Source organism: Maylandia zebra, linkage group LG14 (assembly GCF_041146795.1).
Source record: "Maylandia zebra isolate NMK-2024a linkage group LG14, Mzebra_GT3a, whole genome shotgun sequence".
NCBI lineage: Eukaryota > Metazoa > Chordata > Actinopteri > Cichliformes > Cichlidae > Maylandia > Maylandia zebra.
The window spans coordinates 31,052,265-31,078,559 of record NC_135180.1 but is presented as its reverse complement, the minus strand read 5'-3'; the positions used below and the strand labels follow the sequence as shown (position 1 = coordinate 31,078,559).

At 37.9% G+C, this 26,295-nt stretch overlaps 1 protein-coding gene across 2 annotated transcripts in view; it reads right to left on the bottom strand.

Annotated features, from left to right (window-relative positions):
* Window positions 1–1,692: 1,692 nt before the first annotated feature.
* The window catches only part of b3glcta (beta 3-glucosyltransferase a), an 83,105-nt gene continuing 58,502 nt past the window's right edge, over window positions 1,693–26,295 (bottom strand). The window contains exons 5-15 of one of the 2 annotated variants that reach the window (XM_004560615.4): window positions 25,175–25,251; window positions 24,419–24,530; window positions 21,564–21,700; window positions 21,355–21,418; window positions 20,329–20,460; window positions 17,711–17,780; window positions 14,204–14,317; window positions 5,876–5,975; window positions 5,350–5,469; window positions 4,328–4,472; window positions 1,693–2,226 (exon numbers count right to left, since the gene is read on the bottom strand). In XM_004560615.4, the coding sequence (XP_004560672.1) occupies window positions 2,065–2,226; window positions 4,328–4,472; window positions 5,350–5,469; window positions 5,876–5,975; window positions 14,204–14,317; window positions 17,711–17,780; window positions 20,329–20,460; window positions 21,355–21,418; window positions 21,564–21,700; window positions 24,419–24,530; window positions 25,175–25,251 (1,233 nt within the window). In that variant the 3' untranslated portion in view covers window positions 1,693–2,064. The remainder of the gene's footprint in view (window positions 2,227–4,327; window positions 4,473–5,349; window positions 5,470–5,875; window positions 5,976–14,203; window positions 14,318–17,710; window positions 17,781–20,328; window positions 20,461–21,354; window positions 21,419–21,563; window positions 21,701–24,418; window positions 24,531–25,174; window positions 25,252–26,295) is intronic. The other variant, XM_076873342.1, reaches the window with a different exon arrangement.

The following is a 26,295-nucleotide window of genomic DNA, read 5'->3' as shown; positions in this document are numbered from 1 at the left end:
CACGCCATCTTGTGATACAAAGAGATATTACATCAAAATACAGCTCAGCCCTCGTTCAACTTGAGCTGATACAGCCCCAAAACAATACATACATGCTTTGAATATTAAGTCATGGCAGCTGTTTCTTTACATTCTTTCAATAGCTTAAATCATTTTAAAATGTAATTTTTAAACCCAGGAATTTACAATATATATCTTTAATTGTGTAAATAAGTGTTGTAATGGATTTTAACCAAATGCTTTTGGCAAAATTGAGGCAATGAACCATCACCTGCCTCCAAACATCCAGATATTGATTTGTTTTCCCAGCATTGACTCCATGGCCATCTTTCTGCAATGTTTCTAGTTTTAAAGCTGATGTTTCAAGCAAGGTTTTGACTCAACTCTGTAGACTGTACAACTATTACCTCTGAGGATCCTAAATCATGTCGGTTTTTCCAGTAAAAACTGGATTTTTCTTCAGGGGAGGTTACAGTTTAGGATTACCCAAGGTGTTTTGGTTAAATTTCTTTTAAAAGGGTTTGAGTATGTAACTTCAGTAGTATCCTGTAAAATCATTGATGCAAGCTTAACATGGCATTGGAGAATGTCATCCATCTAGTTCAATGTTTTAGACAAGCCAAAAAAGCAAAATTCACCACCTGACAAAGTTGAACCTGGCCAGAATATTGCTGCTGACATACTATTCTGAATTACACAGAGGATTTCCCTCTGAGCACAGCACCATTTCACCATCACTCATCACTCCATGTGTGGGTGAGTCCCACTAGGAATTTAATTTGTTTCCTGCAAATAGGTTACAATTCATAGGTGTGTTAGAGGATGTCTGCTTGAGTTATTGCACTGTTTCAAATGCCTGAAGCCATTAGACTTTTCATGAACTTGCACCAGCCCGCTGTGCTATTAGGACGGTGTAAATTTAGCACCTTAGTGCAGAAAAGATCTGTAAAGAGAGGAACATCTTCTGTTTTACAGTGTGCATTTGAGAGATGGTAATGAGTTTTCCTTTATTAACATTTCAGATTTTCATTAGCCGAGTGTAATAAATATCGAGCCTTTCATAACCCACCGGTCTTCTAAAGCTTTTTTGGCCATTACTAGTCACTCCGAGTGTTTTGAGAATGAAACATTACAGCTAATTTTTCAAGTTGGCAAACAGCCAGTAGAGGAAAAGTTTAATTTTTCAACTGCATGCTCAAGGTCTTTCAAAGACCTTTAATAATAGTCAGCAAATTACTTAGTCCACCAATTAATTAGGAGATAGACAAAAAATGAAAATGAATTGGTTTTGATGTTGTTAAATAATACATTTATTCTTAATACCTTCTTTATGTTAGTATGGCAATGAAATTGTGTGCCTGTGTCTCTATGAGGAAGGAGAACACCTTGAGAAATAGATGATTATGAAAAAACCCCACAATGTAAATAGACAAGTTTAAAAATAAGATGTTTGTCTGTTGTCTGTGCACAGTAGGACTCTTTTAAAAAGTAAACATTTTAAGGGCACAAATTTTCACAATGCTTCTGAGAGAATTCACGCTGCTTTGTAGCTGCACAGAAGAGACTGCTCATATTGTAGTTTTGCCATCTTAGTCATAGCATTAATTAACCTTTAACAACCTCATCATTTATACATTGCCCAGTTAGACTAAATCCTGCAATAGGTCCCAAATGAAAGCAAAAAGCAAAATATTTTGAAATATTAATGCCTTTATGACAAAATAGAGCACATTGTACAACATTAGTGATCATTGTAAAAGACACCATTTCTCCAAAGAAACGATATGCTCCTCTATAAGGTATTAGATTAAGATATAAATATACACATATTCCCAAATTTGACAGCAACCATAACATGCAACTCAGTCATGAAAACACTCAAATATTAAATCACGGACACATGCTCGCATGGTCCTTCTTTATAACAGCTCAACATCAACATTACAAAAAAACAAAACAAAACATTTACATCTGTGAACTGATAATTTTCCCATCACTCGACATACACACACTGTATATACATATAAAAGTATTCATACAGGCTAGTTTATGTGCTTAAATTCATTATAGTTCAGTTTTTCCACTTTTCAGTTCATCTTGACTTGCTGTGAAGTCATTCTTAAGCCATTTGTTGAAGACAGCAATGGGGTCAATGTTCCAGTGTTTATGAAAAGAGATGGGCACCTGGTGAGCTAGGAAGTCTCTGGCATAGTCCTCTGGGCGTGCCTGAAAGGTAAGATTAAGCATGGTAATTTATATTTGGAAGCTGTCTCAGGAGACGTAGGAGAAAAGGTATGAAAGCACGAGTTTCTGTTCAGATGCCTCCTGAAAATAGAGAAAGTAACACTTACGATGTCTAATTATAGGTCATGCATGCTTGTGGTGTAGCGACTCATTTGACATTTAACTTTTTCACGATTGTGAGAAATGACTTAAAGCCATTTTGGAATATCAGAGCAGCAAATGCACAGGTTTAAATGCACTTTTGGATGTGAAACAATCACCTCCCACCTGGAATCAGCAGGCCCTTTTGTTTTATGTCAGACTGCACAGCCTTTTGTCCCCTTCTCCCATGTACTAGAGCAATACATGTGATTTTGATTGGCTCTAGTAACACTGGAATCTCACAAGAAATGTGTGACCTACAAAGAGATGTGCTTATCTATGAATGCATGACATGCCACTCTATAGGCATATTTTATGCCCACTATCTGTGGTGCCCTGTTGGCACCCTACCTGTATATAGGTATATATATGCCTGCTATACTCCCTCACATGGTGAATAAAAAAAAACAGACAGACTTAAGACTGGAAAGAAGAAAACTGCATGTAAAGACGAAACATGAGTTATTTATAGATTATGAAATGTACATGACGAGATTTTATAAGTATATGTTTATACTCCTGGGGATCTGAGCAGAAGAATACTTCACATCGGGCCTATACATAAGCTTTTGGCAGATTATATAAATATCATCTGTCAATGTACACACATGATGTACACGTTGAAGTGAAGAAGCAGTAGGAAATTAAGTGGTCTAAAAACCGATTTAACACAGTTACATAATCACACATGGTATTAGCAACATTTTAGAGCTTCTTCTTCTCAACCATAGCTATGTTTGGATAACATCAGGCAAACAGCAATGTCATGGAAATGAGATGATATGAAAATGATTTTGCAAGGATGAACGATTTCGCTTTCTTCCTTTTTTTGACTGTTTGACCTAAACACACGCATCTGTAATGATGCCCGACCGCAGAAGCACCAGTGCAATTGTACTCTGCCTTGTTTCTGAAGGTGTCACTAAAACATAACAGGAAGACAGCAAGTCAAAGGAAAAAAATCTCCTGTTATTCTTTTTGGAAAAAGGCTATCTAGCTGTTTTGGAGACTGCTATAAGTCTTCCAATTTTTTTCTGTCTTGCCACTTTCAGCAAAGCATTGCTGGATAAAAAAGATCAATATCCTGTGAAGTGTAAATATGTTTTTATCACTGAGAAGGGTGGACATACCCTAGAAATCCCACAGGACTGCTTCTACCCACAGTAAGTCCTATTCACATGTTAAGCGCTCTGCTTGTCACCCGTAGCTTTGTAGCTCACTACTGGTTGCTGGTGGACATTCCAGTCTTATGTATTTGACATGCCGTGACATATCAGTCAACAGTATCCTCAACCTCAGCTATTCTCTTCCTGTGTTTATGCCCCCATGCTGTCACCCAACCTGTCTGCGTAGCACCCCCTTCATTCAGGCGTATTGATGAGCATTGCACGTTTATATTAGTGATGCTGTAATTACCGGTTTCTGATTTGTAAGTACAGTCCACATCAACACACCCATAATTACAACTAGGAATTTTCTAAGAGCTCAGCTTACCTAAATGAACCAGGAGAAAAGGATGGTAAATATGAGGTTCAGACTGCATCACACTTTCAGAAGTACAAACTCTAATGTGGATGGTTTCACCGTTCACTAGCTTGAAATTACAGAACCTGTGATAGAAAATTACTTTAGCATATGCAGTGCCTAATCAACCAGAAAAACAAAAAAAAAAATCCTGCGTAGGTGTACAGGGCTTTTGAAAATCAGACATCAGCCAGTTCTCAGTCTGCCTGCAGATGATGAGGCTGAAACACCTAAAAAGAAATGTGGCTTCCTTTGCACGGTCTGTTCCTTAAAAGTCATCACATATCTCAATGTAAAATCTCCTTTATCGTTATACCTGAAGAGATTTTTCATTAAAGAAAAAAAGATTATTGACATAAAAAAAAATCCTTATATTCTTCACACAAAAAAGAATGTATTGTGAGAGTATGATTACAACCTGGTGGAAGAGAGGACTATGTGTGACAGGAAGTCCAAGAGCATTGAGGCACATGCCCAGCACCATGTCATCTGGCGCGTCATTGCTGTAGCACTTGCAGCCACTCTTAAGAAGTCGCACCACAGCTTCCCTGCTGAACACCATACTGCAGCAACGCATAAACATACAAAAAGGCATGTAAAAGACACACATAACACACTTATCTGAAGTGTAAATGATCAATTTAGAAGGAATATTTTTTTGCCAGGAAATTATATATGCATGCCTTTCCACTATCATTTTAAGGTCCATTATGCGTGTTTCATTCAATTGAGGGGGAGGGCAATAGAATAGAGTAAAATTATGAGCTGAGAGCGAGATGGGTTTTTTCATATAAATTGGCTCTGCGTAACAATGATGCGACAATTCAATGAAAAGAGAAACAATTACAGATGACAAAATGAATATTAAGCTGACAGAAAAATCGCTCATTGCCACTCAGAATGGGTCTTTTTTTTTTAGATATTATTCTTCAGAAAACTGGCAGCTATAGTGTTGTGAAGTGTCACAGCAACTGAAGTGTTCCTAAATGGAGTTTCTCACACAGCTCACTCACAGCTCAAGAGGTATCTAAAGCACAGATTTTGCCAAATAGGTGAGATTTGTGCTGTCGAAATAAAAGTGAACTACCACTTTTGCTTTTTGCCCACTTTATGATCTTACATCTGATGTAAGCAAAATGGCACTAAAATCAGATTTTTAATTAAATTCTGGGTGTTTTTCTTTCACCTGCTTTAACAACTGATGGCCATTTGTGATTCAGTGGGGTTTTATTTCATATTTTTATTGAGTTCTTTTACTGCAATGCAGTCTCCAAACTCATTTCCCTTAGGGGAGCACCACACTTTTAAACTAAATTGAAAGGGTTTATCTGTAAATTACAGATTACGTTTTTTTTATTACACACTTTATAGTTCCTCTGCTGCCCCTGAATCTTCTATCATCATCATTCCCAGAGCATTTGAGCAGTGAAACTAACTCACCCACCACCTCCTGTTATGTAACTGTAGCCACCTTGGCTCAAGCCATAGCCGTATCGCTCCCCCAGACTCACTGGTTCAGAGGAGTCATAACAGCTCAGCAAGACTTGCAGTCTGGGAATGCTGGAGGAAGCACAGTTCAAACTAATCACACACTCATCATCATCATCATACGCACATTCTGGTGCCTACACACCTAAAAAACTATTCATCTAGAGGGAGAATTAACTGCGCTCCCTCAGGCTATTTTAAACACCCAGAGGCTTCCAAATGAAGAGGCAACGTGACAGAAAGTGAAGCCAGCTGGACATGAAGTTGTATGCTGAGCTTTTTAGATGTTTGATAGGATGGTAATATCTCTAGAACTCATTTTTACAAAGTGACTTCATTCCGAGCGTCTCTCTCTTTCAACCTTTTCACAGCTAAGACAGAATCTGGTAGAAATTTTATGAATAAATGTCAGTCAAACAGTCAGAGTTTAGGCCACAAAAATCCCAAACAAACACATTTCCAAATGACAAGAACATACCTGATAAGTGTGTCATCATCCACAATGAGGAGCCACTTTGTGTCCGGCACAGCGCTGCTTAGAAATCTTTGAAGAATTGCAAATGTTTTTCCACAGTGGCCTGCAAATACAGACATGCTATCAACAGAATGGCCAGTATGACTTAATCACATATTGACCATCTGGTTTACAAAGATAAATGACCCTGTTAGGAAGAAAATCACAGTTGGTATAAACAGTTATTTATATGCACAGATGCCTTCATGCACACAAACGCAGGCACAAGGCAGTAGCAACAAAAATTATAGTCATTTATTATTCGGACTGGATTTGAAAGGAGTGAAGCTAACCAATAGTCACAGTTGTTAACTACAGAAAGAGCAATGTTTAACTTAGGAAAGCATACGAGACTTGATTTTCAAGCTACGTTTAGATAAAAAGTAACTAATTAGAGTTTTATTCTCTCGATAGGGGCCTTTTCAGAAGGTAAGAAAAATAAGCACGACCATAGGGCTTTTTATTTGTAGCTTTTGCTTGTAGTTCTGCATTAACTTGACAGCAGTGAGGACTGTTTGGGCAAACAAAGAGCAGCTCTGCATTCTGCTCAAAGACACCTCAAAAGTATGTTTGCTTTTACATATGCATGTCAGCAACTGCACAGGTCAAACAGGTGATCGCACATGTAAAGATCTGTTAAAAAAAATGATTCACCTCTTCAAGGTTTGGATTGCACAGCAATGAATAAAATCCTCTCTGGGCTTTTCAGTGCAAAGATATGTCCTACAAAGCTTTGTAAGCAAAAAAAAAGAAAGAAAAAAAGAAAGCCCTTGTCTACATTCTGACATCTCAAAGAAAAAACAAGGTATGTTTGGAATGATGAGCCCGGAGATCAAACTTTTACTCTGGCAAGTTTGACATGACGGCCAGATGGAACAAAATTTTCTGCCAACTCCTGAAAACAAAAACAGTGATGTGGAAGTAAACAACAAATACAAAGAAACCAAAGAAATATGCCCATCAGAATCCAAATATGTGCACCATCAGGGCTGAGAGCTGAGACATGGAAATCTCTGGTGGCAAGCATCACAAAGAATACTGAGGCCTTACTGTTTTATTTATAAGGCACCCAAGGTGTTTTTGCTGGTATCTGAATATAGAATAAGAAGGGACACCTTGAACTGCTGACAGGAATAAAATCCAAAAACACGCTGATCTCTGGTAATCTTATATCTAGTCGTGGGAGTTTAGTGAAGATCAGGGTCGTGGATAGATAGTAGTTTTCTTCTTCATGTTTAATGCAGTCTTTAGAAGAAAAGAGCAAACAACCACAGCTACATTCATATGAACATAATACTACAGAAAGTTTTGCTTTGGCCCAGCTTTGACATTTTCTTTTTACCCAAGTATTTGTTCATACTCGGCCGTGAATCGTACTCGTACTTGCTTGATAAAGTTCCTATGCCACTTTTCCATTTCAAGGTCTTGCATCATTCTCTGCCTCACTTGCTCAGACTATATAAATTTTTAAACTCAGCCTGTTGAGTGTATTTTTCCATTTTCAAAATAAATGTATACTGTAAAGATGTGGGTTTTCCACCAGACTTAATATTTCTTTGTGGTTTCAGACAGATGCATGATGAGCTAGACAGTTCTGAGTTGGGTGGATACTTGTGTTAGATTTGTATTGTTGATTGTCATTTATGCTTAGAAATATCTACTCATATATGCTTAGAGTTGTATAATCAATGTCATGTTGGTAGAGGTTTGATCCTTAGTAGTCTGTGGAGACTTTGTGTGCATTCCAAAGTGTTCTGGCATTCACACCCACACCCTGGGAGCATGGGAGAGGTCGTACCTTCTCTTATTGTTTTGTGGTAGGATAAACGTATCTATGTCTGTTTTAGGCTAAGTGCCTTTTGTTTAGAGGAACTGCTGGACTTCCAGACCAGCAGGTTTAGGGAAGTCTTTATGGGGTCACACTCTGACCACACACACACACACACACACACACACACACACAGGCAAGGTACTCTTTGTTTGTATGTAGGCGTCATATGTTAATGAACCTATGTATATTCATGTGACCTCAATAAAAGAGCAGTGTTACGGGGGAGCGGGCGAGAGCAACTGGGGTCAAGCGAAGGGACGGCGTTTGTCCAGTTCTCTCCCGTGCACGAGAAACATAAAGAACTTTGCTTTTGCTGTGTAATTAAATTGTCTTCAACGTTCCAGCGAATTGGTTTAAGCTACAAACCTATCAACTTGTTTTTCAGGACAATGCGAATGAATTAATTTTATGTCAGATCTGTTTTTACATTGGACTCTTGACAATAATTCTGTCTGCCAGTCTGTGCCTCTTTCCTTGATAAATGTGATGGCTTATGCTGCATTTCATTTTCTTTGTGCACATGTAAATGCACGATATGGCTTTAAGATTTGCTCCGAGGGCACAGGCAACAATGTTAGTGATGAACAGACTCTTGACATATCGATGCCTGACGATGATGAACTTCAAGGATGCTCTCAGCAATCATTAGCATAAAGTTTGAGGCCTTGGGAAAGAAGAAGAAAGAAATGAGCAAAAGAAATGGAAATTAATTTTTTATGTACCGATCATCTCCTCCTTTCCTTAAGACAGATATATTCCTTTTATGTCTCATTTCACTGCATTCTTATCTAATAACGTAATGGCCACTGTCCTCATATTGATAAGTACCCGACACTGTTGCATATTTCTAAATATAGATACTGTAAATCAGTGAGGGTTTTTTCTGTTGTCGTGGTTTGTGGCTGGGGCAATCTCATTTAAAGTCTTTTACTAGATCTTTTACATCACACTGCAGAAATCCAATCTATCGTACATCCTCCAGGATGTAAATCCTATTATTAGTTCTGTTTGACTGACATTATGCACTGACAGTAGCTTACGTATCTGGCTATTTACCAGAATCACTGAAGATGCCCCTGCCTTGATGATGGACCGTGGACTGCTGCCATCACAGAAGGCAAAATTGGAAGGGAAGGAGGCACTTTCTTTTAGATTACCTGGGAGAAAGACTTGGCCAACACTGCCCTTTTGTGGAACAAGGTGTAAAACTCAGGGGCAAGTCATACCAACTCTTAGGTAATAAAGGTAATGTGTTGACTTATGCAAAAGAATAAACTCCATGAGAATCCTGACAGCTTCAATTTCAGTTTTTTGTCAGAGCACAACCAGCTGCAGGCCTGTCTGGTTGGCTGTCTGCAGACTGTGAATGGCGTCTTACCCTTACCCCATGTTCTATTGTCTAGAGAGAAATGATCATGAAATATCAGTTCTGCTTTAGGCAATAATTAAACAAATGTTCTTTAACATAAATGATCTAAATCTTTAGGTAAGATCAGATCCACTAGACTAAGGAACACTTCCACACTGCAATTAATTATCCATTTTTATTTATTCTTGCTTGCCCACTAAAACTAAGACAAACTGTAGCTTTAGACAACCATTTACGTGTTTGATTGGAAGCAGATGATACAAATCTGTTATAGCGGCCTTACAATTTAATGACAACTTTTCATGACCTTTTCTAGGCTAGTGTAGATGAAGTCTACGTGTATACTACAGTAGGCAGCACCTTAGTTTTTACCCCTCAACGGTAAATGGCTGATGGTGTATTTTATATCTTGATAACGTGATAATGAGGTGATGGAAGACTTTCAAATTCATCCAACAGAAGCAGCTACTAAAATCTTGGATGGGTTTTAATCTCAGTGGCCTTGATCAGAGGTCAGCTCGAGATCAGACGTCAGCTTTACTGAAAAACACCTAGTATTTGTTCACATGTATACCATCAGTACATCTACTAGGAGGCTGTTGGGTAGCACTGGGCAGTATCTTTTTAACACTATCAACAGTGTATTTAGCCATATTTATATTTTAGACTTTATATAGTGATCATGTTCCCTTGGTCTGAATGAATTTAGATGTTGTTCTGACTGGACAACCAAAAAAACATTTCAGTCAATACAACATTAATAATACATGATATGCTACAGTGTCTATGGTAAGAAACCTCCTCATTGTGGATAGTGACAAGCAGCAAAAGAACAAGTAAACAAAAAAGTCAGTTTCCAGATTTAAATCACATCTCCATCAATGAATTCAACATGACTGAGTAATGTATGAGCATTTTTACACTTTCAATTACCCCTAAGCAAAGCAATCACTCTCCATATACATCAGGTAGTGGCATGTTTAACGATTTCTCTTGGATTTTACTGGTTCTAAATCGATGTGGTTTTACTGTTTCAAGGGAACTGAAAGAGGATTACTTTCACTATAGCGTGGCCCTACTCCAAACAGATGTGCATTAGCAATGCATAATAAGTTGCTGAGTGCACTGAGGGGGCCCATGGGACTCCACTGTCACCTTGTTTTACTCTTCACACATACAACCTCCAACTGTACACCAGTTATGTCACCTTAAGAACTTGTGCATTTAAGACTTTACTACTATGAGATGTATACTTCTGCACTTTCCCCATCCGCATTAGTAAATTTAACAAGATGCAGGTTTGTTTAGGTAAGAATTACATATTCTTCTTGCGGAGTTATTTTAAACCCCAATGCAAGTCACAGAACCAACAGAGGCGTCAGCATGATAGAAATCCAGAAATCCTTTAATCTGATTTGCATATACCGTTTTTTTTCTTCTGTTGAAGTTTGACTTTAAAAAAATCAAAATTATTTCGGTCTGAAGTCTGAGAGCATTGACAGTGCAGAAGAACTATTTGTTTAGTGTTTGAAAAGCAAAGGCTCTCATTTTGGATTTGTTTAAGAGCAAGAAGTGCGTGAGACCTGCCACTATCTACAACGAGGAGGTGGAGATGAGGCGGCTCTCAAGTATGGGGGTTGCATATCAACACCAAACTGCACTGATAAGAGAGTAACTTTGCTAGAGAAGGTTGGCTTTTATTCTTTGGAAGGCTCAGATCTGCATCATACTAGTACAAATTTACTAGCAAGTACCCAGTGGCAGTTTACATCTATACAGCGAGAGGTTGCAAGAGACATCCTTGTTAAAAGTGCTAAGCTGCCTGGAGACAGTGACTGAAGGGAGGCACGGGTCTACACCAGAGCTCTGAACAACAAGTTTTACCTACAGTGGAGTTAAACTGGCAACAGCCAATGCAGCATCTTTTTAAGGTACAGAACGCGGAGTCTTTCGTGTCACTGTGTTGCCGATGGCTATGAGGTAGAATAATTTTTTGCCCAAAGCAGAGAGTTTGTACCGTTCTTGTAAACTACCCTGGATTGCTTGGTGCATTCTTCAGGTCTATGTACTGTATATTTGTGCACGTTTCCCATTACCATACCCAGTGTGATGCATTCCATAATTCTATAACATTACTATGATTACGTTACATCTGGACAGGTTCTGTCATTGCAGATGCAATGATGAATTAAATACAAATAAGTAAGTTTTTGTGCATGTATCTCTAAAAGTTACAAATAAATAAATCCTTGATATAAAAATGAAGGACCATAAATAAATTAGCTGAGATATCTTATTTTGCAAAAAAAACAAAAACAAAACAGACCTTATTGCTCACACAGAAATGAAGGACGCTTAAGGATGAAGGTAGATGCAAAGAGTATCGGACTAAGCCATTTTGAAAATACTTATCATTTCAGTGCACACTACATTGCATTTCATTTATTTATTGTTCTCGGTAGAACAACAATAAATATATCCATCCATCCATGTGTAGACCAGCTCTGCATCATTTAGCTCAACAACATCCCCCAGTTCCTCCCTTAGTTGATCAGCTTGGTACGTTGTTGGATTAAAGACCCTCCAGGGGGATTGCAAGGTTTTCAGTCCACCTGAGGATGTATTTTTCTAGCAGAGAAACCAGGTCTGCCCCAGAGTCTCTTCCCAGTCAATCAAGTCTGGTGCACCCCCTGCGGGAGCCTCCTTTGAGCTTTGTTACTAAGTGTAGCCAGTTGTTGTTAACCGCTGAACATCATCTATGCTACTTATCCTATCCAAGCTCTAAATGTAGATGCAATTGAAACACGTAAACAGGAATTTGAAACAGCTGATGTTTCTCAGAAATGAAAAATTATGCTCAAAAACTGTATTCTTTTCATTTGTATGAAACTTATCAAAACTGGTGTTACAAGGTGCTTCCCAGAAACATAGAATAAACAAACAAACTAAATGATAAAGCATTTTACATATCAGTCGAAATAGGCCACACTCGAGTATAACATCAAAATAAGAATGAGAATGAAGTGGTTCCATTGTAAAGAACAAATTAAAATTAACACACATAACCTAAAGGTTAAAAGAATAAGATGCAAGTAGGATATAAAATTTATGTTAAAATGTATATAAAAAGCCTAATGATACAAATGAGACTAGCAGTGGTTTAACAGACAAGGCCAGCTAGAGATCTTCAGGCAGATCATTTTACAACTGAGGAGCCCTAGCAGCAAATGCTCAATCACCTTTTGCCTTGAAGCAGTTGGTGGGAATAGTTAATCGTGTCTGAGGATCTGCACCTGAACTAGTTAAGATGGGAACATCACTTTGAGTGTATATTCTGGGGCCAGGTGGTGAAGGACTTTAAAAGTAAAGTCCTTCACCAAAAGTAAAAAAAAGTAAAATCTTAAAATCAGTTCTAAAAGTAATGTCAGAAAGCTGCTGCAATCTGAAGTCTAATCTAACCAAGAGAAAATAAAGGCATGGATGACAATCGATGAGTTTCACTAAAATGCAGAAGTGATCATATTTCTTAGATGGCAGTAGCAGGACTGGATGATCTTGCTTATACATGTTTCTTGAGGGTGAGACTAGAATTAAAAAGCACAACCAGGTTTTTGACTGCTGGTTTTACATAAACTCGTAAAGGAAAAGGGGGGATTCATACTGGGATGAAGCTTGTGTGACACAACAATAAGAATGTGTTTAATTTTAGAAAATTTGGAAAATATTTCTTAATATCAGTTAATTTGTAAGACTGGACTGGGTTTTGATTTTATTAGAGTGATAGAACAATGTGTCACTGGCATAGCACTGGAAAAAAAAAACAAATGGGCAGGTCCCAGTACAGACCCCTGAGGGTCTCCACAGTACAGAGTAAGCAGCAATGTGGTCACCGTAGAAAAATTCTGTCTGGTCATCGAAAAGTTTTCATTCCAGATACACCTGCTCAGTGCTTTGTCCCCTTGATCAAACTTTTATGGTTTACTGTGTCAAAATATTGCAGTTACGTCAAGTAACATCAGAGAAGAACAGTGACTGGTATCAGCAGTTCATCTGTTACCTTCCTAAGCACAAAATCTTTACTGTGGTGTCTGACTAAACTAAACCTGACAAAAAACTTTTAAAATGTTCAGATGTAATGCTTCTAGAAGCTGTAGACAATTGTCTATACAAGTTTTGTTGTAATACTTGTAATCGCTCTTTAAGTTTTTCAGTAAGAAGGATTGAGGCCCGATTTTTTGATGAGTGGTTGCACACGGGCTGTCTTTAAATACTCTGGAGAGTGGACAAAGGACAGAGAACTGTTAAATATTTAAAGTAGAAAACTGTTAAGTATTTAAAGGGGCAGTGACATCCAAAACTTCAATTAAGCATGTTGGACACAGGTAAGTAATTATACAGTACAGCAGGATGGATTTTACATGATGTATACCCATTTTCAAAAAAAAGAAAAAAAAGAATGGGAAATGGGTATAGATCTTATATACAGCACTTGTTCATGAATTAAATTGGAAAGGAGTGCGAGCACTGAAACTGCTACATCGGTGAAATGATTAAATAAACCAACTTTAGGAAACCACCAGCTTTAAAACAAATATTTGGAACAAAGACTAGTCATAAAAAGGTGACCTAGTATTTAAGTCCTAGAGATGGTAGAAGTCACCGGGGGATTATTGATTAAAGTGGTCAGTAGGTTAGAAAATTATAGTTCTTGGTCAAGAGAAGCTCATATCAAACAGAAGGCACAAAGCCAGTTTTCTAAAAGAAAAATATGCCTTACAAAAGAAAAACTGCAGCACACTCCTGCTGCCAACTGAGAAGAGTTTTATTCATGTCACTGTTTTACAGTAAATTGATTTTTATGCTGAAAAGTTGAAATACCCACTGACAAAAGTACTCCAGCTCAATCTGGTTCCAGTTCTCCTTAAATGTTGGATTTGAATCACATCCCCTTCATGTGGTGGTGAAAGGTGTATAACTTTTGAGCCTAATTAGCCAGTTCAGCCTGGACCAATATACTAGGCCAGTAAGTGTATCTGCCGGTACAAGTGATGATTGGTGTGATGAAAAGTGAGGCTGTGAAAGGATAACTTACCCCTTTCAGTATTTGGAACACCTAAATTAATGGTTGGTATTGAAGGATCGGCATGATCGCTGTAGTACTCCAAAAATAAGGCGTCCTTTTCCCAAGTCTTCTTTATCACTGGCACTAGAGATAGAAGGAGAAAAATCAATACAGTGTTCAGAGTTTCACAACAAGCAGACCTCATGTTCTGTGCAATGTTTTCTGACCAAATGAAAACATTCTGATATTCTGTGTTTTTAACGTAAATATTTTATTTAGGGAGATGAATCATTAAGGATAGTGAAATGATAAACAATGTTCCCTTTAATCCTTCGACTTTGTTCAGATTAGATTAATTCAGTATGTACCGACACTGTGCTCTTTTGTTACTTGGGGAAAAGCCTCTTTTGATTCTGGCTTGGATGACTGGCTTTCAATATTTGATTAGACATAAGATTAGTTACACCAAAGTAAATCACAAAACTTTTCAAAGTAACTTGTAAAATAAAGGGTTTCTTTCCTTTACTTTTACATTTCAGAGCTTTGACTCTGGGGATTTTTGTCAGGCCTCAAAAATAATTTAACTTCATTGTGCTTAATGCCCAGTAGCACTGTGAAACCTGCAGCTTTTGGCAGTGGAAAGGTACTGCAGATAGCAGATTACTGGATCTGTATTTTTCATTCTATTTATACCCTGCTATCACAGGTAGGATAAGGCACAGTAGCACCAAGTTGCTGACTTAATTCTTGGTGTCAAAGGTCAGCGTTTTCCTCTACATTTTATTACAATAGGACTCATGAATTTTTGGATATTTGAAAGTTTCTGGGCTGTTTAATTCACAGAGTATTAATGCAGAGAAACACAGGATACCCTGACATCTACAGCAGCATCAGCAGCTCAAGGCTGTGTTCATCTCTCATAAATCATCAAAAATGAATCAAAGTGGCATGTTTAAGATTAAAAGAATAAAACAAAAAACAAAAAAAGTTGTGTTCAGTGCCTGTACAGGTTCTGAACTGATAAGAAACATCAAGTACAATCAAGCTCGAAGTGCACATGTATCTTACATTACCACATTAAACAGCTAAAGCAAACAAGTATATTCCAAAAGCATCATTCAGGTCAGATATTGACTGCTTTAGACAATCATTAGGTTAAAAAGAAAACTTTGAACACAGAGTGAAGCAGCAAACACAACCTACACATTGCTGTTAAAAAAAGACAACTGTGGCTCTTGAGGATATAAAATGGCATTTTATCAGACAAATGCCACTTAAACTGAAGCACACCAGTACATTAAAACACAGTTAAAGCAGAGACTGTGTTACAAGATGGCATGAGGTTCTGTAGTTCTTAAGAAGTGCTGTAAATATTTCATTAAAAGCAAATGAAAAGATAGAGGTGAATAAATTGTGTATCACAGTAAAAAATACAGTATTATTATACTACACTATCTGCATGCCACATTTCAACTGGTTTTTAAGAAGGGTAACATCCATCCATCCATCCATCCATCTTCATCCGCTTTGTCCGGGGCCGGGTCGCGGGGGCAGCAGCCTAAGCAAAGAGGCCCAGACCTCCCTCTCCCCAGCCACCTCCTCCAGCTTATCCGGGGGAATACCAAGGCGTTCCCAGGCCAGCCGAGAGATATAATCTCTCCAGCGTGTCCTGGGTCTGCCCCGGGGCCTCCTCCCGGTGGGACATGCCTGGAACACCTCACCCAGGAGGCGCCCAGGGGGCATCCTTGTCAGATGCCCGAACCACCTCAGCTGGCTCCTTTCGATGTGGAGCAGCAGCTGCTCTACTCTGAGCCCCTCCCGGATGGCCGAACTTCTCACCCTAAGAAGGGTAACATGCTTTTCTTTAATGTTTTACTTCATTCTATGTTTTTGTCAACTCATGTTGACTTTTTATGTTTTGGAGAGAATGAAAGCTATAGAAAACAACAAAACTGACTTGGTGGTTCTGCATTTATTTCTGTTTCAAATCAGTGCAGAACCACAAAAACGTCCACGTAACAATAGAGCTACATACGGATTTCTTTTTGTGGTAGTACAGGCTAGTTCTAGGTGCAACCTTCTTGTTTAGAAATCAATTTTACAATCACGATTTCATTGAAAGCAAGCCACTTCAACAATCTCCAACAAAGCACAGTCCTTTGGAAAATATGTAAGAAAACCGTTCCCACTAAAGGTGGAAACAAACTTGTTTCTCCACCTGAGGCAAAAACACACCGTTGACTACAGCGGATGATGTGTGACCAAATGCCTGAACCTAAGATCAGAGGAGCATTAGGAGGAGCAAACAGTGAATGGAACTAAACTGGTTAAAAAAGCTCAACCCAAAACACAACATGCAAGTTAAATGATGCTAGTTATTGTTAAACTGAAGTGTTAAGCAGTCAGTTATACTTGTAGTTAATGTTTCTAGGAAGAACACTACCCAGGCTACTTTTGTGCTTACAACTGACTTATGCTGTGTTACTGCTATTGCACAACAATGTTGCTGTTGCTGACAACAAGTTTCAATAGGTTCACACTTCTAACTAGGCAATGTGTCATCAATGACAGTAGCTCATAATTGAAAATACCCGTCTTTTATTAACACTCAAAAATGGTGATTGTTGTTCAGTATTTTTTTGTTTATGTATTGCAAATTTTCTTGCAACATCGTAATATAGTTTTGAGGCTCTATTTTCTCACCCCTAATGAGAGTTCATCCTACAGTATTTTATTGTCTTCGTATTAGTATTTAGTATTTATTTATTTATTGTCATTGTCAAGAACAATGAAATTGCGTTTGGGGCTTCCATACAACCCCAAAAAAAGAAGAAAATAATAAATACCCCTTAAAACCCAAGTGTACATATTTAACCCAGTGTGACTCCAATGCAATAAGACAATCCTTAGCAATAATGTTCGTAGAAATTCAGACTACAGAAGATTAAAAAGCCTTCACACTGATTGACATCTTAAATTAAACGTGATACACTTTCATGTCTCTTGCTTTACGCAGCTAAGCTAACCTTTGATGTCTGAATCTAATATTCATTTTCATCTTGTCTGCATTTGAAACTGATAATAGCTGCTTGGCAAAGAAAATGTAATTAAGGTAATTAGTGGAATTACTTTTGAGTGACGCCCTTTACGTATGGTGTTCAATTTGTCTGATCCATCTAAAGTTAATTTGAAATTTGATCTATTGACTTAACCCGCAACAGTTTTATCAGTTTAAAAGTGGAGTACATTTACTATAGATAGCTTAATGTTAGGGAGTGCGTGCCAGTAAGTGGCATTGCTGGATGACTGAGCATTTGGAGCAATAAGGGAGACACAGAAAGAAGTATAGCTAAAGGTATTTTTATCAGTCTAGACATAGCAGTGATGGAAAGATTTACAGAAAGAGTTTGCTCATACAATCATATAGGTCAAAGGTAAAGCAAATCAATTATGAGATAGCAAGAGGACAAAAATGTGTGCTATATAAAGGGAAAATGTTCATCATTTCTGGATTTGGTATGAGAGGGAATGACTCACCTCTTTCACTGTGAAACTTCTTGCATGTTTTCACAGCAACAAATATATCTTCTTTATTTACAGGTTCCCCCTTTGATAAAAATAGGAGACATGAGTCAAAGACAAAAGCACACATATCACATATAAGTAAACCTGAAGCTCGACATGTATTGCAGCTAAATAGCTGAAACTCAGTTTCCAGACTATATTAAATGTCCAAGTGATTAGTGGGAGTTCATATCTTCAAAGTGAAATTAGAATTGGATTTTTTCTTTCATATGGTCTAAGGTCATTTGTCCTTCTAGTTGCCTTAGGTTCTCCTTTTGAAACTAAAGACAGACACTATCTGATAACCGTGCAGCATATTTGAAGGGATGCAGGAATGAATTCAGTTTTCATTTGTAGCATCTGTAGTCTCGGAAATGAAAAAAACAACAACAAACCAACAAAAAAAACCACACATGATGGGAGAGACAGAAAGCAATGAAAGAAAAACGAACATCTAAATGCAATTTAGCAATTTCTTTCTCAAAAACAATTCACTAAATCACCTTCAGACAGAGTGCATTAAAAATGTATGCCACATTAAAACATCATCAGCTGCTGAACAAACTGTCACTTTTCCAACAATATTAATGAAACAAAATGCTACGTAATGTAAAGATCTCTTGTGCCGTGAAGCCTGAGCTACAAATACAAAATAAAAGACACACAAAGTACATTTAAATATTAACGGAGAAAAGAGATTCTTTGCTTTTTTACGTAATGCATAAAATGTCAGAAACGAGTGAAAAATGCTCGTCACAATCTGAGCAGAGCTAAAAGTGGCCTCTTCAAACGGACTTTGAGTGGTCCAAAACATAACTTAAAAAATACAGACACACATACACAGAAAAGGAAAAAATAGACCTCAAGGATGCTAAGATTTTGTTTATTCTGTGTCTCACGCCAGAATAAACAAGGCTTCGTTGTTATTCGTTGGCCTGTCTTACAAATTTTTTTGAAAACGACTGTTGTAGGGTGAGAATTTGAACAATCTTCTGCCCTGAAATGTTTAGCATTTTGATAGAAACCGCTCTACAATAAGTTTAGTTATTGCCTAAAATAAAAACAACAGGCTTTGCTGTCGTTGCCACTTGGGTTGTAATCATTTTGCCCTCTTAAATCTGCCTCTCGAGGCTCCTGATTCTTTTGTCGACGCTGCAGCCGAGTGCTGCTCTTAAGCCACTTGCCAATTTGTCTCACAACTGTTTCGTTCACTGTCCGGTTACGATGCATCCCCTCCTGTTCTGTCTGAATGGAAACTTCTCCCTGAATACTTATTAAACCTGTGACCTTCACGTTTCTCTGCCGGCTGCTTGGCTTGTTGTCCTGTTTTCTGTTTAAATGAATGTCGTTTTATGAGGATAGAAGTTCCGTGGAGAGGGAGGTAATAACCACATGAATATAAATCTGACAGTTTGCACTGCAGCAAACATGTACTAGACTCAAGACCACAAATGCACATACACTATGTGATTTGAATAACAAATGAAAAGATCAGATTCAATTTTTGTTTTTTCCGTCAAAACCAGGAGGGAAAATCATGAAAAATTAAAATGGAAAAACTCAGAAATGGGACACTCTCAGCAGCAAGCTCTGGCATCTCAAATTCAACTTGCCTCACCTTCTCCACAAAACTCGAGTCGCATCTATCCCAAACAATCACTTCTTACTAGTATTACTGATCAATTTATGGTGTGCGTGGAACCAACTGCTGCAGGCTAAAGAATATCACACCCTTCTAATAAGTTCACAAACCAAACTTCTCTCAGCTTGAGCAAACATCATACACTGGAGATCCTGTGGAGAATTTTGCTTAGAATTCAGCACAGCATAGTCAGTTGCAGCAAATCTAACCAACACAAAAAAAAAATCTACCCCAGCAAGTATGATTAAGCTTCAGTAGGAATCCTACTGACCTTACTTACATTCTGACCGAATCAATTTTTTTTTTTCCCCATTAGTTACACCCACTCACTGGCTCCCACTCAGATACAACGAAAAATTAAAAAAAATGTCCTAATGGAAGCTTATAAAGAAAACTAAAACTGCTTTCGTGTTTTGCATGTTTCCCCAGTGCAAAATTTAGACGGTAGAAATATCTGCTACAGATTCATGACACAATAAATGTGCGTGATGATTTATGTTTCAATGACAAATACAGCAAATATTCAAATATAATGCAAGCGTTCAGGTTAAGACACAGCTTGAAAAAAGGCATTGCGATGTTTGACATTTGACAGTAAATACATAGAAAAATATTTAGATATAAAACATCTGATTTGAATTTGGAAACAAACTGAAAGGATGTTGCTTTGCAATTGGCTGATATCTTAAATTAATTTGGCAAAACAAATGAAAGACTTCCGTCTTTTCTGGTTGCACAGTATGTGGTATAAAAGCAGTACTTCACCGTGAAATGCCAGCGTGGCTCGGATTCAACCTTGGGCAAGAGGGCCATCATACATCATTACATGACTGCCAATACCTCACAGTGAACCATCCTCTGTTTTGTGCTGTCATTTAATTTTGCTCCCTTTTCATTTCCTGGGAATTGAGGACAATCAAACTGATCCAAATACAGAGCAGATACTCACACACAGTGGAGGCTTTTTGCTCACAGTGGTTGCACAGTGGCTGGCCTGGGGAGAGTCCTCTGGCACAGTACACAGCTCAGGAACTGCAGTGAGATGTGGACCCTTCCCATTGTCCCAGATATACAAGGCAACCTAAAAAAATCCAGAATCATGTGGTCAAGCTTATGAGTTATGGACAGAATGCAATCCTTAAGACATTAATGACTGATTAAAAACATAAACATGTGCTGCTTTTTGTATTATTATTGTCTTATTTTATATTATAATAAAAAGAACAGTTTAGAAAATTCCAGGAGCATATTCACTATTTAAGCCGAATAACAAAAAAGATTAAGAAGAGGAGAGATTAGAGGAGACTTGAGAACTGGTGAGTATTACTGCATTTCTTCCTGAAGAAGAAAATCTGGGTTTCAAGTTAAATATTCTGCATGGAGAAGACAGAGATGTTGCAGAGTAAGAATGTGTCATGAGATGTGACAGCTAGTGCTGCCTGGAACTGTCTAAAGTAGCAGAAAAATACAGAAACTGTAAACTTACCAGCAATGAACTGCTGCAATTCATGCAGCATATTACATGTACAGTAATATTTAAAGCACACATTTCATTAAACAAAAAAAAAAAAAGAAAACTCAGAATTCTATTTTTTTTTTATATATATAAGGTAGGTAGAAGGTGTAATATTTCTACTCAACTGAAAGAGATCTAACGGCACCACCTTTTTCAGTCTGAGCCAGATAAGTCTGATGTTCTGTTTACTCAACAAAATCCCTAGACGCCTCTCTGGCTGAATTTCAGTGATAAAAAAAAAAAAATAAGAGCCTCAATACAGCACCATGACAATTCTCCAAAGTAATGAGATTTCACTTCAAGGTTAGATGAATTTCATGCCTTGCTCTTTTTGTGCAAATAAATTATAATGGGCTGGCATTGACTTGAGAGTGAAAAAAGCTGTTAGAAAATGGTTGCAAACCAGTAGGCTCGTGATCTCACTCCATGCAAAACCGCATGACTTGCATAGTATCTTACCTCATGTTTAAGGTCAATAGTGAAGTCAGATTTAAGTGGCTCCTCTTTCACTTTCTTTGCAAGCCTAAAATAATAAATAAGATTTTGAAATCAAACACACAGCAAATAAATAATAAATGTATGTGTAAATATACGTGATAGTGATGTAACCTTATTTTCTGAAGCCTGTATGAAGAATTCAGTTTTACAGATTTATTGCACATACTCACCGAACAACTAGGGGGATGCTTAAGGCCCAAGAGGCAGCAAAGTCTGGATATTTAAAGATGGAGGGGTTCTCTGCAAAGGCATAATGATGGATGATGGTCGATTCCTCATCAAAGAGGGGCTTACCCAGAAACCACTCCTGATAAATAAGTTTAAGAGACACATTTCACTATGTCACACATAAAAAGTTTTTATTGTTTTTCCCCATTAAAATGCTGTGAAACGTCATAAAAAGAAAACTTTGCACTTGTGGCCTAATTTAATTTTCACGCTGCACGTCAGAAAAGCTTTGAAATTATTTCCAGTGAATAAGTTTGTTGCTAACTGGGGAAATAATAAGATTTCTTCACTGAACAAAGTTCAAAGATGACAGATATTGTAGCTACAAAGGCTGTGATCATGGTTCTTGACATATCTGGTGGAAAAAGAATAATCTGACAGTTTTAGAAAATCCCCCTAGAGCTGAAGTAGATCGAGTTAAAAGGAATTGTCCAACAGTTCAGTAAACATATTCATGCTTCTGATGTAGAATTGTTAGGAAGATCAACACCATCCTCTCATATCTGTACAGTAAAGTTAGCTGCCAGTTAGCTTATCTTAGCACCACCAGGCCTAAACCCCTGCTACAAATCCTGCCTTTCATAAAGGTTGAAAAAAGTCTTCATGAAGTTTCCACTTTTTTGTGTTGTTTTATGCTCACTGTGAACATTACTTGTTTAAAGGTGTTTCTAATATGTTATTTGAACCATTAATATCAATAAGACAGACCAAACTGGGATGTGTCTAAACCAGAACGTCAATGCTGTACTAGCTTAACCAACTCATGAGCCATCATAAATCACAAGTTACTGTAATGTGTGACAAATATAAAGAAAGTGACACATTTTGATTGGCTGTATTGCAAAAATATAATGAGAATTAAAATTCACTAAGATATCAACGGGGCTCACAAACCCAGGCCACAAAGTAAATGGCCTGCATTTGTATAGCGCTTTTCTAGTCCCCAAGGACCCCAAAGTGCTTCACACTACATTCAGTCATTCACCCATTCACACACACATTCACACACTGGCGATGGCAAGCTACATTGTAGCCACAGCTGCCCTGGTAATCTGGTTGATCACCTAATAAAAGGATTCAAGAGTATTTTGACTGCATGGTCAGTAGTAACCATGGCCATAAAAAGCATGAAAATATGCATCAGAGTAGCACTGACTATATTTCTTCTATTAGCATAATGTTGATAAAAAGACCCCAACCCAACCACGCCTTTCCAATGTGGGAGTCAACCATTAGGACTAGTCCATGATTATGACCAATAAGACCATGATCATCAGGAATACATGTGGTGGGCAACATGTGTGGCAAAGCAATATTTCAAGGAATAAATATAATTTGGTGTTTCTCTCGTTTTGTGCATGAAAAATGTATTTTATGTTAACAAGTTTGCTAAATGGTTAGTTCTGAATTTTATTCAGTACATCAGCAGTGGAAATGTGGTGAAATTTAAATTCTAAGTAGTGTTTGTGAAGGTTGTGCTGTGAAAATGGAAATGTCTCTAAAATGACAAATATGACATTAACCTTCAGCAGAGTATGTGTGAAAACCCACTAGGTCATTGCATGTAAGCTTCACTAAAATCTGACCATCACTCAACAGTAGCAGGAGTAGCAGTCTTTGGGAATGGTAGATGGATGATAGAGTGGCTACAGTCTGTGTAATTAAACATTTGCTTTTCTTTATTCAAGCCCAGCAACCCGTGGTCACAGGCTAGTGCACTCTTAGCGGCGGTCACAGCCCTGGATATTATCCCAGTTGCATCAGGAAGGCCATCCAGTATAAAATCTGTGGCAAATCAACATGCGGATCCAGCCACTGAGACAACCTCAGTAAAGACAACCCTCAGTAAATAAGGGAGCAGCCAAAACTACCTTCTTCGCTTCTTTGTTCGATTTAGTTTATCAAATAAATCCACAAATTGCAACTACAGTATATCACAAGTTGCACTGTGTTTAATTACTGTCATGCTCTGGCACCTAACTGGTTGAAGTTAATTGGAAAGTGGCAACTCATTTTTGTGAGGAGCCTTCGCTGCTTAAAACACTCTGATATGAAATCCAATTTTGTGACTTAACATGAGGCTGACCCCACTAAGCTATAACACCTGAGAGAGAAGAGTTTGCCTTTGGGCATGTTGTAATGAATCAAGTCATCAGGACGTTGTATCTGTTGCTGGCTTTGCTTTAGAATGAATTTGCGAAGATGCGTTCAATAATGAAACCGATCCCTAAGTTGGAAGTGAAATCCCACGCAGGGTGGAAATTGCCTTTTATGACAATCCAAGGGCACAGCAAAGCAAACTTCTTACAAACAGCTTAAATTTCAAAAACAAATGTTAAAAATGTGCCACATTTGTGTTATTTAAATAATTCATAAATGAAGAACTGAAGGAGAAAGTTATTTTGCTGAGCTCAACTAAGAGAAATGACAATTCCAATGCATGAATTTCTGGAGTGCTCATTCAATATTTATACTTGGCATACTCCACCAACCCATATAGATGAAAAATAATTTCATGAGTGGAGGGACAGGCCTTAAATTAGGTCTACAGCTGAGACTGGAGTGACATATCTGACAGGTTACGCTGTGAGCTGGTGGTGCTCAGTGCAGCTCGACTGTTGCAAAGAAGCTGCAGCCAACCTGATACTGTATCTCATATAACTGAAGCAATGATCGGCTAAGCTGGAATGAAAACAGGAAGCTTTGGTCTCACTGATGAATTTCTTAAAAAGCAAGAGAGAAAGCAATGGGAGAGAAAAAGACAGATGTAGATTAGGAGAAAATATTTTCTGCTTACTTTATTTTTGTCAACTTTTGCAAGGACTTTGATGAGAGCAATCAACTTCACGTTTGTTTCTTCCTCAAGAAATACAATCCATGAAGAGTTTTTCCCAAAGGAATGTGATAAGCTGAGGACACACACGCAGACAGAAATATATAGAGTTAAATAATAAAAACATTTCACTTCAGTCTACTCTGAGGAGATATCTGAGGCTGAGGCTCCTGACCCAGTCAGATCAAAGCAGTCACAACATTTCCCCAGAGGACAGAAAGACAAAAAAACAACACAAGCACACCGAGTTCTTTCAGGGAGGAAAGCCTTTCTATATAATGGTCTGGGAATATTCTATGCTACAAGTCTATGCCATGGATGATGAGAACACATTTAGATGCTGTTACACACCTCCCTAAAACAATCATAAGACATATTTTTGATTTTTAAAAAGGCTCAGGCATCCAGACAACTGAAGCTAATGCCTTTATCATGCTGTTCATACCGCTGAATACCTGTTGTCACACCTACATACACATTAAGAAGGTATTTATCATAAAATGAAGCAATAAATCACCGTTACTGTGTTAGTAATGGCTTTTACACAAATGTGGCAACAAAATGTCCTCAAAACAGAAAAATTTACCTTCAAAATTTCAAATTTACACAGTAGAAATTGACAGAAGACAGTGTTTCTCATATGCAGTCCTCAGCACAAAGCTGAGTTGTGTTAACTGTTTGTTAATCACACCCAATCATTACCAGTTTAGGGATACTTACTAAGGCAGCAGAGGAAGGATGCTCCAGTCGCCTTCATTTTCTGATAAACTGTGAAGGAGCAAAACCACCGGCTGTTTCTGTAAGAAACAACACAGAAACGACAGATAAGAATTTCCATTCCCTCCATCAGTAGATTTTTTTTCTATATAAGTTTCATAAGACTGATGTCTCTTGTTATTTAACATGTTTCCTTTTTTATGTTTTAGCTGATTTCCTCCAAATCCTACACACTGTACAGTTGTGTAAAATTTCTTGAGATATCCCTCATTTCTTTATATTTTAGTTAGAAAACAATTCAGCAATTTGTCATCATGGAAATGCAGTATTTAAGGCAAAGACAGAGTTTGCATCATTCTAACGAGCTTGGAAGTCAATAGTTTGATTTGAGCACCTTTATTCTTTAACACAGCCTGAACTCTCTTAGACAGGCTTTCTTGAACTTTCTTTAGGTAGTCTTCAGGAACAGTTCTTCAGGCTTTTTGATGGACATTCAAAGCTTGGATATTGGCTGCCTTTTGTTCTATTCTCTTTTAAGATGATCCCACACTGCTTCAATAATAATGAGGTCTGGGCTCTGGGGAGGCCAGTCCATGATTGATAGGTTTCCATTGTGTAGTTTTGTTTTGTTTCTTTTGTGTGTGTGTGTGTGTGTGTGTGTGTGTGTGTGTGTGTGTGTGTGTGTGGGGGGGGGGGGGGGGGGGGGGGGGGGGTACTATATTGGCAGCGTGTTGGGCATGTCATGCTGAAAAATTGTGTCAAAAAGTTGCCAATCACATGCTTTCCACATGGTATTGTATGGTGGATCGAAATTCCGTTTCTGTTTTTACAGTTTTTTGTGTTTATAATTATGATAATTCCAACAATTACAAACCCCATCACCACTGGATGAACTCCCAGATGCCCTTAGACTGATGAGGCTTCGGCAAACAGTAGATGGATCAACTGACGGGTCGGATTTAACTCTCAGGTCCCGTAAAAAGGTGTTTGGTGGATTTTTTCCTATTTTCTTAGGGGCATTCATTCATTTCAGGTACCATTCATCTGATGTAGTTCATTTTTTTAGATCTTCCACTTCTTCTTTTGTCCTCACCTGTGCTTTTTTTTTTCTTTTAAAAAAGGCA